Source organism: Megalops cyprinoides, chromosome 7 (assembly GCF_013368585.1).
Source record: "Megalops cyprinoides isolate fMegCyp1 chromosome 7, fMegCyp1.pri, whole genome shotgun sequence".
Taxonomy (NCBI): Eukaryota; Metazoa; Chordata; class Actinopteri; order Elopiformes; family Megalopidae; genus Megalops; species Megalops cyprinoides.
In genome coordinates, this window is record NC_050589.1 from 19,054,151 (window position 1) to 19,070,559 (window position 16,409).

At 41.2% G+C, this 16,409-nt stretch overlaps 2 protein-coding genes across 4 annotated transcripts in view; one reads left to right on the forward strand and one right to left on the reverse strand.

The window, feature by feature from the left end:
• nkain4 (sodium/potassium transporting ATPase interacting 4) overlaps nucleotides 1-7,193 on the forward strand; it is a 47,325-nt gene extending 40,132 nt beyond the window's left edge. The window contains exons 6-7 of one of the 3 annotated variants that reach the window (XM_036533326.1): nucleotides 3,550-3,634; nucleotides 5,316-7,193. In XM_036533326.1, the coding sequence (XP_036389219.1) occupies nucleotides 3,550-3,634; nucleotides 5,316-5,325 (95 nt within the window). In that variant the 3' untranslated portion in view covers nucleotides 5,326-7,193. Of the gene's footprint in view, nucleotides 1-3,549; nucleotides 3,639-5,315 lie in introns of those variants that run through there. The other 2 variants (XM_036533328.1, XM_036533327.1) reach the window with 2 other exon arrangements.
• A 2,030-nt stretch (nucleotides 7,194-9,223) lies between these two features.
• birc7 (baculoviral IAP repeat containing 7) lies at nucleotides 9,224-15,049 on the reverse strand. The gene is made up of 7 exons (XM_036532442.1): nucleotides 14,503-15,049; nucleotides 13,099-13,198; nucleotides 12,505-12,586; nucleotides 12,370-12,415; nucleotides 10,403-10,617; nucleotides 10,252-10,315; nucleotides 9,224-9,426 (listed from the first exon to the last, which is right to left on the reverse strand). The coding sequence occupies exons 1-7, from the start codon at nucleotides 15,047-15,049 to the stop codon at nucleotides 9,224-9,226; spliced, it is 1,257 nt and encodes a 418-aa protein (XP_036388335.1).
• Nucleotides 15,050-16,409: the final 1,360 nt, after the last annotated feature.

Here is a 16,409-nt window from a genome sequence, read left to right on the forward strand (position 1 = left end):
GAAAAATTACCATTCTTTTCATAGAGGTCACATACCAGGAATTTAGTGGCTATGTGAATGTTCAGACCCCCCTCCAGCATAGGCCGTACCATTCTGTAATCAATCACTGCTAAGTGATCTCTAGAGGGCTATACCATTCCTGCTGGGGCAGGAACACCAAGAAGTAATTGACTTTTCTTTGCTGTTGTTTCCTTCTCTTTTGTTTTTCATGACCTTTAATGCTCACCAGTCTCCTCTGTGGAATGAATTAACATTTGTGTTCATAAGAATATATAGTTGGAAAAGATAACAGACAGTAAAATTAGAACATTGAGAAAAGGTGTTATGGACCATGATCGGTTATTCCAAAAACACTCTCCATATGGATTTCTGACATTTTATCAAAATGCTAACTCAGGATATGGATTGGTTCATTCACCTTTTCTGTTCTAATTGTACTTCTGTTCTAATTATGCTTGTGTAACTGAGGCACACAAAGTTAATTCTTGCATTCGTTTGAAGTGAAGGATTGAATTCTGCATCCACGCTCCAAGGCCTCAATATCTGTTGCATTAAGATTCTCTCTCATTCTTCAGTATCTTTTCCTTACCAGGTGCACAGAACAATTCTGTAACCTGCCTGATTTTAGCCCCTCACTGTACATGTAATGGCATCCTTCCTTTTCCTTCCCTCTCTGTTTAATGAAAGCTGTAGATAATAAGGCTGAAGTCTCTGGCCACTCATTCTTACTGCCTCATTAAGCTTAATGACGCCCAATAAATTCCCTCAGCCCATTTCGTCATGAGATTGCAGCAGCTGAATAGGGGGTATCTGGAACCAATGAAAGCGTGATCACAGCCTTTGAGGAGACACCAATACCTTCTTTAGAAAAAGAAAAAGTCAGCAGACTTATTGTCTCCTGGCTGAAGATGAAGTGACTCAGTTTGCCTTGAAGAACATTTGCGAAAGCGAACAAAACCAGAGGCTGAGGCGTGCCCTCAACAGTCTCAGTTTTATCCGTCTGTGAGTCACTGTTGGAGCTGGAGTGCCATCCATGTGCAGTTATCTGCCGTGTGCAGATATCCAGCCCCAGGGAGGCTGTGGAAAAGCCTCTTAAATCTAGGCAGCCAGGGTAGCAGTGTGAGCTGCGCTGCGCTGCGCTGCGCTACGCTGTGCTGCTGAGTCACAGCCTTTATACATCCCAGAGAATCATCTTATCCAAGCCAGCCCGCAGAGGCCTCCATCCGACACTGTCAAACAGGGGAGTGCTGAAGCCCAGAAGGAGAGAGAGGAGGGGGCCTGGTTTATGTTCCACAAAAAAAAAACCTTCACAGCAAACATGAAGAAACGAGGGGGGTGGGGACACATATATGCAAGGGAAGTCACACCCAATACCATAGGGGGCAAACGCAAACACACCCGCTCGCGCACGGACACACCAGCGCATGGAGAGGAGTGACTTATTTCTGTTTCCTGGCGATTGGGGCTTTGCTTTCGCCGTGTGAAGCGGCAGCTGCATGCTTGTGAATCCCCGTTCGTTAATGAGATGGAACCGGGCCCGCTTCCTCTGGGAGCCCCATCAGCCAGGCGCACCGTGCACAATCCGTCGATCTGTTGACACACAATCCGTTCCCCAGGTCTCGGTGAATGGAAAAATCAGCCCACCACATCAGCCGGCCTCACTTTGTGCAAACCATATACAAACACACACACACTCAAGTATCCAATAACAACTGAACTCCGATAGACAGTGTTCCAGTTTTCTGGCAATATGCTGCATTGAAATGGCACTTCAGGCAATCTAATTTAGTGTTTGCCACTGTAACAGGAGCTCTGAATTGCCGCTGGCACAGAGACTAGAAGACCCTTCAGAGCACTGATTCTGGCTGATATTCTTATCTTTGTCAGACTCAGGCCACTCTCTTTTTCTTGATCTCCCTCTTGCACTCTATCTCTTTTGCCCTCATTCTTTCTATGTCTCTCTGTCTTTCATGCTCTCTCCCGTCTCCCTTCTCTCTCCCCCCTCCCATCAGAGACGAGATACTGTACATCTCACTTTGTTAAATGGCAACAAAATTATTGTAGAGGAATAGCAGGGCCGTTGAACATGGACATTTCCAGTAATAACTGTATGCCAAGTCTATGACACTCCAGGGGGAGTTTAGTCTTTAGGATTGAGACCAGAAAGCTGTCTGACACAGGCTAATGCAAGGTGGCTTAAAACACTGCGGACACCATTTGAGTTTCAAATAGGTGTAATTATTTACTTCTCATTGTGCCACATGCACTGGCTGTTGCTCTAAGGATATCAACCCCTTTACTGTTCTACTGTTTTGGGATCATGGATAGAAAATCTTTGATTGTCGTCTTTCAAGTGTGTTATTTTTTGCTGCTTACAGTCAGGGATTAGTGAGCACTGCAAGGCCTTGGTGAGAATATCACTGGGACAGAACACTAATGGGCTTTTTTGTATCCTCTTTAACAAGTGCACTCATCTCATTATTGTACAGTAACTAATGCTTTATTCATATTGTCTGACCTGTTACCCAGATAGCAGGGTCCTCAGAGTTTTACGTTTCTGTGGTTTTTGTGCTTGTCTGTATTAAGATGACTGGTGAATGTAGTGTGATTTTAAGACAAGGCTGAGGACAGAGAGGACACCCTTGTGGATGTTTCTTTTTTTTTTGCTGGGTCTCTCTTTTGTCACCTGCAATATGTTGCATACTTCACTTTGCAGTATATGCACTTGTAATGCATTTTTGAACACTGATCTGTTCTCTCTCAACCTTGGAAGTTAAATACACTATTAACACTACCTCCCATTGAATGTCAGAGGTTAATAATATTAATGGTGTTGTACGTATGTATTCCTCACTATGGATTAGTGACCGATTTTTGGTTAATGGTTTATTCTCAGTTTATGTTGGTGACATCGGTGTATACGACTGTTTGGTTTCTGAATCGTGGAAATATCTCCTTCTGTTTACCCAAGCTGACTGTCAGTCAGCAAGATTGACAAGCATGTGCCTCAGTGTCCCACTTGCTTAGTCACCCAATTCCTGCTCCCTCGGCATCACCTCTCTTCTAAAGAGCAGCTTTGCACACGCCCGCCACACAGAGGTCGCCCTCTATTTACCACAGCAAATGGGTAATTCTGAGAAATAAATTAGTTTAGTCTCATCTGTTGTGTTTGCAGGCCAGGGGCTTGGCCTCGATTCTGCTGTCACAGCGAAAAAATATAGTGGTTTGAAGAGAGAGCAGGAAATTCGAACATGTTTAAAATAACGAGGGCACCAAGCTGTAAGACTTCCTCTCACTCTGTCTGTTAGCGAAACATGAACAACATGAAGCTATAACTGGCATTGATGTATTTGTAGGTTGTCAGGTAAAACAACACGTCTTCTCCCATCTCCTCACAAAAGCATTTCGCCTTACATTTTGGTTTGCCCTTTTTTCTTGTTTATTGTCAATTATCATGCTTATTGTGTGCTACAGTGAATATTTTGATCCTCTGTCTGTCATGGTTTGATTTGGTTTCATTTTTCATTTGATCCTTTTTTTGGTTTTCAGTTGATTTTATTGGTGGATTTGATCCATTCCCCCTCTACCATGTCAATGAGAAACCATCTCACCTCCTCTTAAAGCCCATGTACCTGTAAGTACCTGATGCAGTGTCATCTTTGGACAAAATCAGTTGTCTACATAAAATTGTGTTTGTGTATGCGCACACGTGTGTGTGCATGTGTGTGTGAGGGTGTCCATTTATCAGTGTTGAATATTTTGACATTTTGTATATCACATGTGATATGCAGCCATGTCATTACTGCATTGTCTGCTTTATATCCTTTCTGCATATAATTGTAATCATTTGATATTATTATCTACATGCACATGCAAAGGACAGATACTACTTTATATAGTTTTTACATGTGGATCTGTAGAGTAATTACTGAATGGTGTCTCAAACTCCTGAGATATTTTTGTCCTGGATATTAATTAAGTTGTATCATCTTTTTGCTCCCATGCCAGTAATTAGAAGTAGATATTTAATGACTCAATCAATGCTACTGTCATCTAATCAGTCTTAACTTTGAAAATGACACTGGATGTACATGCTGCTTGCATTTTGTTTTAACCAGGCTAAGTCAAGGTCAAGGACAGGTGGGTTAGACCATGAAGCAAGGTTTTCAGCTAGAGGGTGATGGACTGGCATTGTCCAACTCTGCCTCTATGTCTCAACAGCAAAGTCGTACCCAGAAAGAATACACTGTGTACTCCACTCCATAAGAAGCATGATAAGATTCAATAGCTTACAAAAATGGAATCCTTTCGGATGAATTTTTTCTGTATGCTGCAATATCAGTAGAAGATTCATCATCCATCATAAATCAAGTCACTTTGATCAGATTTGAATTACAGAAGGTGAAATGTGTTGCAGTGCATTTCACTTATTTTCATCACAAATGGCACTTTCAAAAAAGTCCCTGCTTGCCTTATACGTTTTAATCTGCTGCTCACTGAAAAAAAAAATGTAATTGTGTTTACAGAAAAGGACATTGATAATGACGCCATCCCATTAAAGGCTTGGCTTCTTGCTCTCTGCATTCACAGGTTGTCAAAAGTGATAAGAACACTTGTGAGTTCATACACCAAGTGCATTTGGAGGAGGTGTGCATGTAATGGAGGCTTTATTCCCTCTTCACTATGCCCCTCTACTTAAGTGTTAATAATAGTCTGATTGGTATGGAGAGGTGACTCATCGGCCAAAATCACTGTGCTATAATTTTTACCCTCAAAGACTCATATTTCCTGTATTTGCTACAGTATTATAAAGTTAGTCCTCTTATGTAAGCAAATGAATAAGTAACCACCGAGACTTTTAAATATATGTAGGCTTAAGAGAGACATGTCATAGCTTTTATATACAAAAACATGAATTTTAATCATGCTCGCTTTGAACGTAATCTTTGCTTTTCTTGTATTAGCAGCAAATTATGCAGGAAATTGTAAGTATGCGGTGCAGTAGTTAATTTATTTTCATGAATTGAGGAGAATATTTTGCCTCACAGACATTTTCTCCCTGACAGTTTAATCAGCTCTGTTTCCAATGAGACTTGGTCGTCGTCCTGTCAAGAAGGAGGAGGAGATGGGGCGAATTTTAATAAATCAGAAGGCAGGGAGGGCTCTGGAATAAATGTTTCAAGAGATTGCGTGTGATTGTGCACGTGTGTGTGAGTACATGCGTGCATGTGTGTGTGCGCGCATTCATGTGTGTTTTATATGCATCAGCAAGTATTTGTGCTCCGAACCCACAGTGTTTCTCTTTGATCCTCCAGGTCTACGTAAATAAAGCCTGCCGATGTGGGAAGGAGGTCTCTGAAGAGCAGGAGGGCGGAGACCGAGATGAGTGGGAACCGGAGAGAGAGGCCGCGAAAGACAACGTTACTGTAAACGTCTCTGCGAAACGTTCCGCTGCTTATTTTTCTTTTCGTTTTCAAACCCTGCCTGTGCACTGCTAAGGTATTACAGCACTTCCAAGCTATGTCCAGTTGTTTTGGGGGTATGACTTTAATTCGGGGGGGAGAAACGCAGTGAAGCTTCAGAATTGTTGGACGCACAGCCGTAACTGAACTTTTGAACTACTTTAAGCTGCATAACAAAACAGTCTGGTCAATAACAATGTCATGCCTGGGGCACCGATTTCATTGTCTCTGTGTCCGTTTGCCAGAGCTGGGAATGTACTGTATGTAGTGGACATTAGCCCAGCTGACATCCACACTAAGTTCCTTGTTTGTCTTTGTGTTTATTTCCCTGATAACCATGGAATGGGGTATACAGTAGTGTGTCGTTTACGTCAGACCCAGGATACATACATACACTGGCCCAGCAGAGAAAGGAAGGAAACCAACACACAGTCAAAAACAAAGGCGTGAAACTGAAAGGAAACAAGAAAATTAAACAAACAAAAAAGGTTTCAACTGGGCCTCAAAAGCAGCCAGCTGGGTCCATTGTTGGGAGAGGCTTCAAATTCATAAGAATATAAAATATGACATAAAAGCAAAGACACTTGAGTCTTGCTCTTCTTCACATAGTCTTAAACGTGATGAGTTTTTTCAGAAGTAATATTTTCATTTCGAAAAAGAAAAATGGTAGCATTTGACTGTAGAGTTAATAGGCTTTTTGTGGACCTGCTGGAAGATTAATTAAGGGATGCCGGGTGATACGTGGGGAATAGGCAGTCATACACTGGACCAATAAATGCAGCCTCACTTTCTAGCAATCTTTTACTCCATTTTTTGCAAGGGGGGCTTGAGGGGGGGGGGGTCTTTTATTGTGGTTAAGCAAATGTGATAAATACTTACAGAGGGTGTTAAGTTGCATTGCTGATTTACAGCTCAGTGCAGCATACGCACTAGTACTCAGGTCACCCGCCCACCATGAGGTCACAAGAGCACCGGACTCTTATAACGTGTCACAGTGGGTGAGAAAGAATAGCAAGGTGTGCGTGAGCCACACATAAAATCGGATGGGGAGCAACCCGTGCTCAACATCTTCTACAGTCTGTAGGTCTCACATTCAGCCCTGGTCACTGCATTACTTCATCATGGTCATTTTAGGGCAGGTGTTTCTTAGTATTATAACAGCTAATGTACTGTATATATTCTCTGTTAGTTGTCTCTGGAGCCTAGCAGGGCGGACGGCATTTAGAGGACCGAACAACCAGTGATCCCTTCGAGTAAACACTGAGCTGGAGAAATATGCTGGATGGCTGGTATATCCAATTCTCAGTATGCAGTGCTGATCTAAGGTATATAACGCTCAACTCGCATCAAGAGCCGTGTTTTTAATGACTGTTGAGGAGGTGACGTTCCGCTCAGTCCCCATGGCATCATTGTCATGATTCAATGCTGCCCTCTAGTGTTAATTGTGAACAAAAATTCCCTGGGTACTGAAAATATCATTTAGTTCCCATCAAAATAAAGATAGTGCAGTTATATTTTGCAGTTTTCTGGCAAGACTTAGAATTTGAAACCAAAATAACAAAAAATCAAAAAAGATAAACTATGCATAAATTGTAACATCTGTGCTGTGACCGCTAGTGTCAGTGTCTCCTCTGTTGAACCCTGTCATTCTGCATGTGTTTTTTACATTTCTTTCCTACTGTATCATGTCACAGCTTGTTCATTGTTGTAAAAATACAGTTTGTGTTACCATGGCCCTGAATAGCAAATAATGTATATTTGAAGTTTTCATTAGGATTACACTGATCTTAAAGCAAGATTTTCTTTTCCTATCAGACTTAAGAAGGGATATCTAGGATTGTAAATGTAAAAAAAAGATTGATTGTGATTCTGTATTTAATTAAAAATCAATAGTCTCTTTAATGGCATACAAAACCATTTGAATTACCCAAGTATTTGTGGAACGGAGTAAGAATTTTACATGTGGCTGGATGCTGAGAAGCAGGTGAATACTGTCATACTGGACAGACAAGTGTCTACTTTTACTTCTGTTATTAATGAGGTATTTTTCTGTTTGGGATTCCACACACATACAGATGTTTGTTATGTTTTAATTTTTTAATATACTTTATTATGGCTTCAGATAATAATTTGTGGGGGTTACCAAGACTGTGTATTTTGATTTAAATAGCTACAATAATCACATTTTCTTTTAAGAAAACAATTTTGTGCTTTTTTTTAAAGCTAATGCATTTTAACCTGTCCTAAGAATCTCTTTTGAAAAGCTTGTGTTTCCAGTGTGTAAGGTCATTTATTTCAATGTCGTCAAAGAGTTTCTTTGTGGGTAGCTGGTTCCATGCTGGCATTTCAGCAGCATTTTGTGATCCTGTCAGAGGCAGGCCAGGTTGCTCAGAAAACAGAATGAGCTGGCTATGCTTGACACTGCACACAATCTGCTGTACAGGTTTTTAAAAGTAGTGTGTTGTCTCGCCTGGCGTACCAAATTTGTTTATTTTATTAGACATTTTTCTGCCATTTCGTTAAAATGCTTTTTGTATCCCATTACGTTTGTGTCCTCCGTAGCATTCGTGTCATGCACCCCGTAATGATGTGATCTTGTTATAACATCTGTGGTTTGTATTCAGAGGTGTAAATAGAAGTTTAATAAATTGTGTACCTTTAATTAACCTACCCTGTCTGTTGATGCACATTATTGTAAAAGCTGTGAAGTACAGCATGCTCTGTACCTACTGTTTTGGAAACTAGTTGAAAATGTTTGCCCTGAATTGTAGAATTAGAATAGTTCAGGACAGAATTCTGTAGAGTTCATGCTGATGGTGTCAGGTGTGTGGTGTAAACAGATCAATTGATCTATTATTGCACCAAAGCATGTGAAAAAAGCATCAAGAGAATGTGAGCTTTTAATTATGCATTTTTATTTTATACAAAATACAATTTATAATTCCACAAAAGTAATGATACATTCTGTGTTAGCCATTATATTTACAATAATCATTATCTTTGTCATCAGGCATTATCTTCATAGTAAGGCATTGTTTCCATCTCATTTTGTAAAGAAAATCAACCACAGAGAGTGTGCGCATTCCCAGCAGTGCTGATTGCCCACAGTGTAAACCCTGCTCCTTTGTCTCAGCTCAGCACAACAACCCACAGAGTCCGACCAACCCAGCTCACATGGAACATTCTCACAACGTCACCGCCACATTGGGAGAACATTTTGTTTTAGCTGAGTTTTTTTCCTTTCTGCAGTGGGAAGCATCCAGCACGGTGTGTAAATGCTCCGACTCTGTAAAAGAACAAAAAGACCCTTTCATCGCTGCGGAAAGTGCTATTCAAGTCTGAACGCAAGAAAAAGCAAAATCATTGGTACATGACCCTGATTAACCTCATTCTGAAGACATCAGTGAGAGCATTCATGTCGAAAACGAATTATGCCATGGAGGATTTAATTACAGAATGTGTAATTCCTTTATGAGTGTAGCTAGTATGCATGCTTGTTAGTTATTGTCAAACAGGGAGGAAATCAAGAACATGAATTTTCCTTTTTTCAAAATATATATTTTTTCATTAACAGCAATTACAGAGTAATAAGTCACTGAAATAAGCGTGAACTCTTAGCATTCTAACTTTCAAACCTTAACATTCAAACATGGGCACCAGGGTATAAATGTACAGTAAATTTGGAATTGAGTGGGAGCAGGAGCGGGAGCGGGAGCGGAAGCAGGAGGGGGGAGGCTGGTACCATGGGGACGGTGCAGATCTCAGGACATGAAGGCTCGGACGCTCCCGCGGATGACTGCACGGCAGATGGGGCAGTGGCGCAGGCTGGCTGCGCAGTCAGTGCAGACAACTAAATGACCGCAGGGGATGAAGACGATGGACACCAGCTTGTCCATGCAGACCTTGCAGGTACGCTCCTCCTGCAGCTGCCTTAGCTGCTCCTCAGGGCTCAGGTCCCCTACTGCTCACACACACAGCAAACACAGAAGTGAAATACTATTATATCCACACCAACCATTTAGCTGAACATGCAAACAAAGATGGCTGCCAACTACACTAGTTACTATTGACTTGACTTGGAAGGACCAGTAATTCCAACTTGCAACAATTATCATTTCCTTATGCTGTAAAGTTAATTATGGTGGATGTGGAATTCTAAACTGAGGGATGAGACAACTTGCCACGCTGAGCCAACCTACAGGCGCCAACATGGCTGTTGGGGTTCATTCCAACTTTCTCTGGACTATTATTTCCCTCCAGAATTGGCTCTCAGTAGGTTGGGTGTTGTGGTAACCTTGTCATTTCTCTGTAGAATCCTTGCTGTGAACAAGCCCTAATAGAGCTCAGTGTAAAGGGGGGGGGGTCATTTTATCAACACATAGCTGGGACCGAAGTCTGTTGGCATACTGCAGCATGCTGAACACCCAGCTTAACTAACTGCGTGTCACAATGTTGATACACTCAACACAGTTGCATCACTTCAGCATCACATCAATGTGGAATGGAGAGTATGTAACGGCAGGATGCATAACCATCGATCTCACTCCCATTGATGTCCTTCCTATTGCTGATAGACAACTTTCCCCACCATCACACATATACAATTCTCATTCAGCTTGGAAATCAATTTTTATGTTCTACTTCTCTGTACACCATTGAGATGCAGTCACACTTAAAACGTATCAAGTACATGACATGTCAGGGGAGGTGTAAGAATCTAGTGCATTGAAGCCCTCAGAAGCCTCCCACAATGAAAGACCAGGACTGAGATGAGGAACCCAGAGCTCACCTTTCTCTTTGGTGTGAGGGTGCGTTCTCTCCCCTACTGCACTGGTGCCCAGTCTCGCTAGAGGCTCTGCAAAAGGAGCACAAACAACGGCGTCACAGGGCAACGCTACCGCTGGTAACGGTCACGTGTAGCAGGACACCGCGAGCCGGACCCTACCTCTGTCCTCCTCCGACCTCTGCCTGTCCTCCTCCTCGGCCTGCAGCACGTCGGAGACCAGGTCAGACACAGACGTGTAGTGGTTTCCCGTCAGCAGGTACTTGGTCTGGACTAAGCTCTCCACTAGCCCAGCCTCAAAGCCCATCTGCAGTACTGTCTGGACTACGGGGGACAGCAGCGCGGAGGAGGACCCCTGGCCCCCACTCAGGTCTGCAGAGGGGGAACAGGCACAGCACACAGACAGGTCAGTCCAAATGCACCTTATCACACACAGTAATGTGTTGCTGAGGTATCATCAAGAAGGGAATGGCTTAAAATTATTATGCCAGTTTAGATAGGGTCAACAGTAGGGTCAAGTTTTTCATGCATTACCAGTCAAAAGTTTGGACACATGATTAAGATAATGGGAAACATGCATTCAAAGACATTTTGATGTAAAGACTTGTGCTTGAATGCCTGAAATTTGTTTCTTAGAGTCTAAAATATATGATGATTTTTTTCATACCACTTTTTTGGTCACTGCATAATTCCATTTGTGTTGCTTCACACTTTTGTTGTCTTTACTATTACTCTAAAATGTGTAAAATAGTAAAAATAAAGAAAAGTGTGCCCAAATTTTTCACTAGTATTTCTCACACTACCCCCATTAAAACATGATCTAATTTAACACTTATCAACTGCAAGCTTAATGTTTTTCACCTTACTTAAAAAAAAACAGAAATAGCCTTATAAACCGTAGAGACCCATATAGGGAATGTGTCATAAATAAATATTGGATGCAAGTTATTTTCATTGCTAATACTGCCTGTAAGTCATGTTCAATTTTTACTCTACAATACCCTCAGAGAATCTTTTGATTTTGCTCACAAAAACCCCTAAAGGACAGGATGGTTTACCACAGGGAGTTTTTCTAAGGGTTATGAGATGACAGCTGTCAGATCCTCTGAATTTGCTGCGGGAGAGATGTCTGAAAGTGAATAAATTGTTGGAAACTAAGCCCTTGGCCTCTTTCCATGAAGCACAAACTCAGGGGGCACCGACATAAACAGAGGGCCAAACGAGGGAGAAACCTGGCAGAGGCACTTTTTCCACACAAAGACTCGTGAAGAAGGGGGGTGATTGCGTGGAAGATTTAACATTGATTAATGTTCCTGTTGTACGTTAAGATGAAGATTCCCTCTTTGGGGGGAAGGAAGGAGCATTTGTAGAGGGAGCAATTACATTTCGTTCCCCCACACCTTGGCATGGAGGGCTGCAGTGTGTGGGCTGGGATTGTGCTGAATGCCAGTGTCTGAAAGGCTGACAAATGAAGCTGAAATCACACAGGCAGGAGGAGCTGCAGGGTAAACACAGACCGAGACCCGCAGGCCTCACGTGGCAGCACTCACACAAATTAAACTGAGGGTCCAAATTGACTTTTCAATAGTTTGCCAATAAACACTCGGGAAAGGAACACTGGGAATTCCTCGGTTCCTGTAAGTGTCTTTTTACCAAATGCTGCAATGTGCTCTTTTCCCTGTTTCACATTACATGATTGAGTGACCACTTGTAAAGCAGACATACTGTCACAGTTGGCCAGGGCTACCATTTTCAGAAAATCTATATTTATTGCTGCAAAACAACATTAGTAGAACAAATTACTTACAATCCCTTTGAATTAAGTAGACATAATTATTTGTGTTTGTATGCATCATTTGTTTCTCATTAATCTTGACTATGATCTCACTGGTGAAAGGTAAAATGGTGAATCACTGCTTCATGTCTCTGTTTCTGAGGTTGTCCTCAAAATTCCTTGGTTTCTTCTCATTCTGCTGTTTTGCACTGGAACCATTTTAACACCAGCAAAAGGGCTTATGAATACAGCGATAGGGGATTCCAAATTCTTTGCTAACCGGCAGGACCACACCCAACTCAGTATTGCCTTTGTCAAACCAATCTATTTTTGTCAAATGACCACCTCACCATGTCCTGAGCTGATGTCTCTGACCATGGAGGTCTGTGATCCACCCTGCAGGAAGAAAAAGAATGAGTTCTTAAAAAAGAGATTTCATGAATGTATACACTGTCTATATTACCTCTGAATGCTATGTCACTTACCCCATTTTCACCCATATTGAAATAGGACTCTTGGATGTTATTGACATATTGACGTCCTCTTGTTTGAAGCAAAAACTCACATCTGAAGGAGAAATAACAGTAGTGTTAATCTTACAGGACTGCTGGAAGATCAAACCCCGGACATTACAGAAATGGAACAGAGGCACAGTACATGAACAAGATAATCGATGCTTGGACTTAACTGCACAATCACTTGCAGGTTCTGCTTTCTGTCAGCTCTTGAAAATAGATTAAGAATAATGAAATCATAAACTGCAAAGGACAAAGTGTAAATTTTCAGAAGTTGATATTGAATGAGCCAGTTGATAGAAAGCAGGTTAGTACGTAGTGAAGTCTCTATACAATTTTTCAAAAACATGTAAGCCTGTTTAAAAAGCACCAATGTCACCCTACCTTTACCCCATTTTTTCAGCTAAATAAACACAGAAGCTGAAAAATCTACTTTTGCTCTTATTACTGCTCTGAGAAAACAACAAGCACTACATTAATGGTTTATTTATAAAGGCTGTTCAAAATGTCGTCTCGGTCACTTCATGCAAGTATTGTCTGCTATCTGCATCTGTTGTGTGTTACCGTGGGAACCACTTGGCATGCTCCTGCCATGGATCGTCACCAGGCTCCCAGTTCCTCAGGCCCCCATCACAGTAGAAGCATTTGACATTGTCACCGTGCCCTTAGAAGGAAACTGGTGGTTATGACCCTGCAGCATGATGATGACCACTTACACATGTACAGTGTGACAACACATCTCAGTGACAATTTGCTCAGATCAAAAGTGGAGCATCTAAGCATGTGCAACAAGCTCTGACTGGAAAGAGGACCAGGCTTCAGACCGACTGTGCTGTGTTCATAATTATCCCACAGTCATAAAAGGAAGTGGCTGCATTTCACTCCTTGTCACGCAGAAAAGACACGTTTCTGTGGGCCAACTTTTTCATTACAGAAACACTGATAAACTAAATGGGATATTGAAAGCAAAATACAGAGTGAATTTACAGTACCAGTCAAAGTTATTATTTTTTATTTTTACCATTTTCTGCATTTTAGAATAATAGTAAAGACATCAACATTATGAAACAACACAAATGGAATTATGAAGTGACTACAAAGTGTTATAAACAGATAAAAAGATTCTTCAAAATAGGCAAAAAAAATTTTATTAAAATTTTTGGAAAGAAATTGATACATTGGCAGCAACTTCATGATTTATATTTATCTAAGAAAAAAGTTCAAGCATTTAAGCATAAGTCTTTAGATCAAAATGTCTTTGAATGCATGTTTCCCATTATCTTAATCAGGTGTGTCTAAACTTTTGACTGGTACTGTGCATAGAGTGTCTCTCTCAGAGTAGAACTGAAAAATGACATAAGTTTGGTTCCTCCACCTTCACTGATGAGTCCTTGTCATACAAACCAAGCTTTTATGGTATCGACAGCATGCCCTTTTGATTTCACTGAATAAACAGATTTCATTTTAAACACTGAGTGCACAACAGGAGCTTGACATACTAATTTGGATCTCATATTTTCAACATAAATGGCCCTCTCCTGGGTGAGAAATCCAGGGCTGAGTGGAACCTTCATGTGAGTGCTTCTGTCTCCAAAGACAAAAAAGCAACAACAACGGCATGGCTGGTTCTCTCCAGCTTTTTCCACTCACAGCCCCATGACTCTGCAGGCTTTTTGTTTCAGGTAGACACACAAAGACAGCTGTAATAGTAAACTACTATTGTAGTTATATATAAAATATATTATAAAATATAAAGTATATTAATAGAGAAAATATATATTCAATTACATCACAAATATTTACAATAAAAGAATTACAATACCTTCTCATGTATTGCAACCAACACAAAACATCAGAGATACGGTAGTCACAGTAGATGTGAAATTAATTACCTGAAAGATGGATCCTAACATTTTCAACAGCATTACTACCAAGCATGTAATAGTTCGGGTATTATAGCATGCATACCAGTGTAGAAGAAGCCTGCCCTTGCTAGGACCTCTGGTTGGACTGAAGCTTCGGTCGGCCAGTTGTGAAACGTAGTCAGTCGTGAGTCTTCTGCTTCCATTTCTGGATACACCGCCTGTCCAGCGACCACCTGGTCATCTACGGTCATCCTCTGAAGCTGACTCAAGAGTTGCCCATCTACAGCATCGGAGGATCCGGGTGTAGGATGCTGTTGAATGTTTCCCACGTTTCGGCCCAACACGAAACTACACATTGGAAAGTGTCTCTTATGTTCGCCCAATGGACTGTCGCCATGAACCCAGTATCTTAAAATCCCACCGCAACAGAAACATTGCACCTTATCCCCGGGTCCAAGAAAGTAAAACCCCGCTTTGGCAAGGTCGACAGCGGTGACTGGTGCATCGCTAGGCCAGTCTTGAAAAGTCCTAAACCTCTCCTCTTCGCTTCTCATCCTGGGCTCCACCAGAATGAACATCAGTACGCTACTGTCATCCGACATATTGGGGACCGTGGTGTTCTCGTTGCCCTCCGATCTTGTGCCAGTCATCCCCTGTGCGTTCCATTGTGGACCGTGCGGCTGTGGCACGAGCTCACCGCTTGCCATATATTTGCCTGCTATGAGGCCGCAGCCTGCGCAGTACATCGAATTGCATTCCAGAAAACTCAGCTGTCAGAATCAAGCCCCGCGCGACCATGCCTTGAATGGAATAAACACAATGAATGTTTTCAAAGGCATCATATTTTTAACACTCACGAGGAAAAAAATAATCACGCAAACATTTTGTCTGTTAGTACAAAAAGTTAAAATGCTAAAACAGATGCAGCTATCGTAAGAAATCGAGATGTTAAAGAGAACACGCTTAGCTTTTTACAATTGTCTGAAATCAATATATTCAAGTGGTGTTGATATGCATTGTTTTATGCATGCTTTTAATACAGGTGCATGCTGCTACTTCTCCAGTCTAGATGTTTATGGAAAATAGGTATATTTTTAGGAAACAGTAGGCTATTTTCGGAAACAATTTCCATGTTTCCATGTTGGTGCTAAAGCTATCTAAACAACACTTTGCAGACTACGAATATAGCTGTATTTACGTGAGAAAACGTAGCCTAATTAATACATATTGATTATGTGAAACGATCAACTTTAACTTCACTGAAGCCATGTTGACGTAGACAATACACGTACAGATATCAGTGCATCGCCCAGATTTTTATTTTTAACTACAGTGACATCCAGCGGAGATGCTATACATGGGAAAGAGAGCTTGCTGGGAGTTGTGGAATGTGACGCAAGTTTAATTTAGATTGGAAATAACTGTTCGATGCGTCGATGCCAAGCTATAGCAGTTCAGGGAAGTGGAACTATTTACTGGTTTACGGCATCATGCACGTTTTTTTTCCCTCTGAAGTACACCCACAATTTACTGAAACTTTAATATCTAGTTCCACGTGTTTCAGTATGCCACTTATCAATGCCAGATGGCTTTTTAAAGCTTGGTGAATTCATGTGACGTATGTCCAAATTAGTTTACCACACTAATTGTTTATCTATAATGATATCAGTATTTAATATTAACATAGATTATCATATTTAATATATGAGATTGTTCTTCACTGCATATAAGAAATACAAAACAGTGAGTATCATCGTGCTTTCTGGGAGGGGTAAGGTCAGTGCACCATCCTGTCCAGGGTAGTAGAGGGTGTTTAACTCAGTAAAATGAAAATAAATCGCATTACGATGCTGACGGGTTCTAAAGAAATAAGTGTTGCGAAAGTGAAAACTCAGATCATTTGTACTGTATTGGCTCATTTATACATCCCATTCCAAATGTAAAAAAATAACTACAAGAGACAAAACGATGATAAACTACAAACTGTTTCAGTAGCGTGTTTTTAAAATA

Coding starts and splice junctions, on each gene's coding strand:
- birc7 (XM_036532442.1), bottom strand. CDS start 15,049: ATGACTGGCACAAGATCGGAGGGCAACGAGAACACCACGGTCCCCAAT. Junction 12,416..12,504: donor TCAATATGGGTGAAAATGGG/GTAAGTGACATA, acceptor TTCTTCCTGCAG/GGTGGATCACAGACCTCCAT. Junction 10,618..12,369: donor AGACATCAGCTCAGGACATG/GTGAGGTGGTCA, acceptor CCCCCTCTGCAG/ACCTGAGTGGGGGCCAGGGG.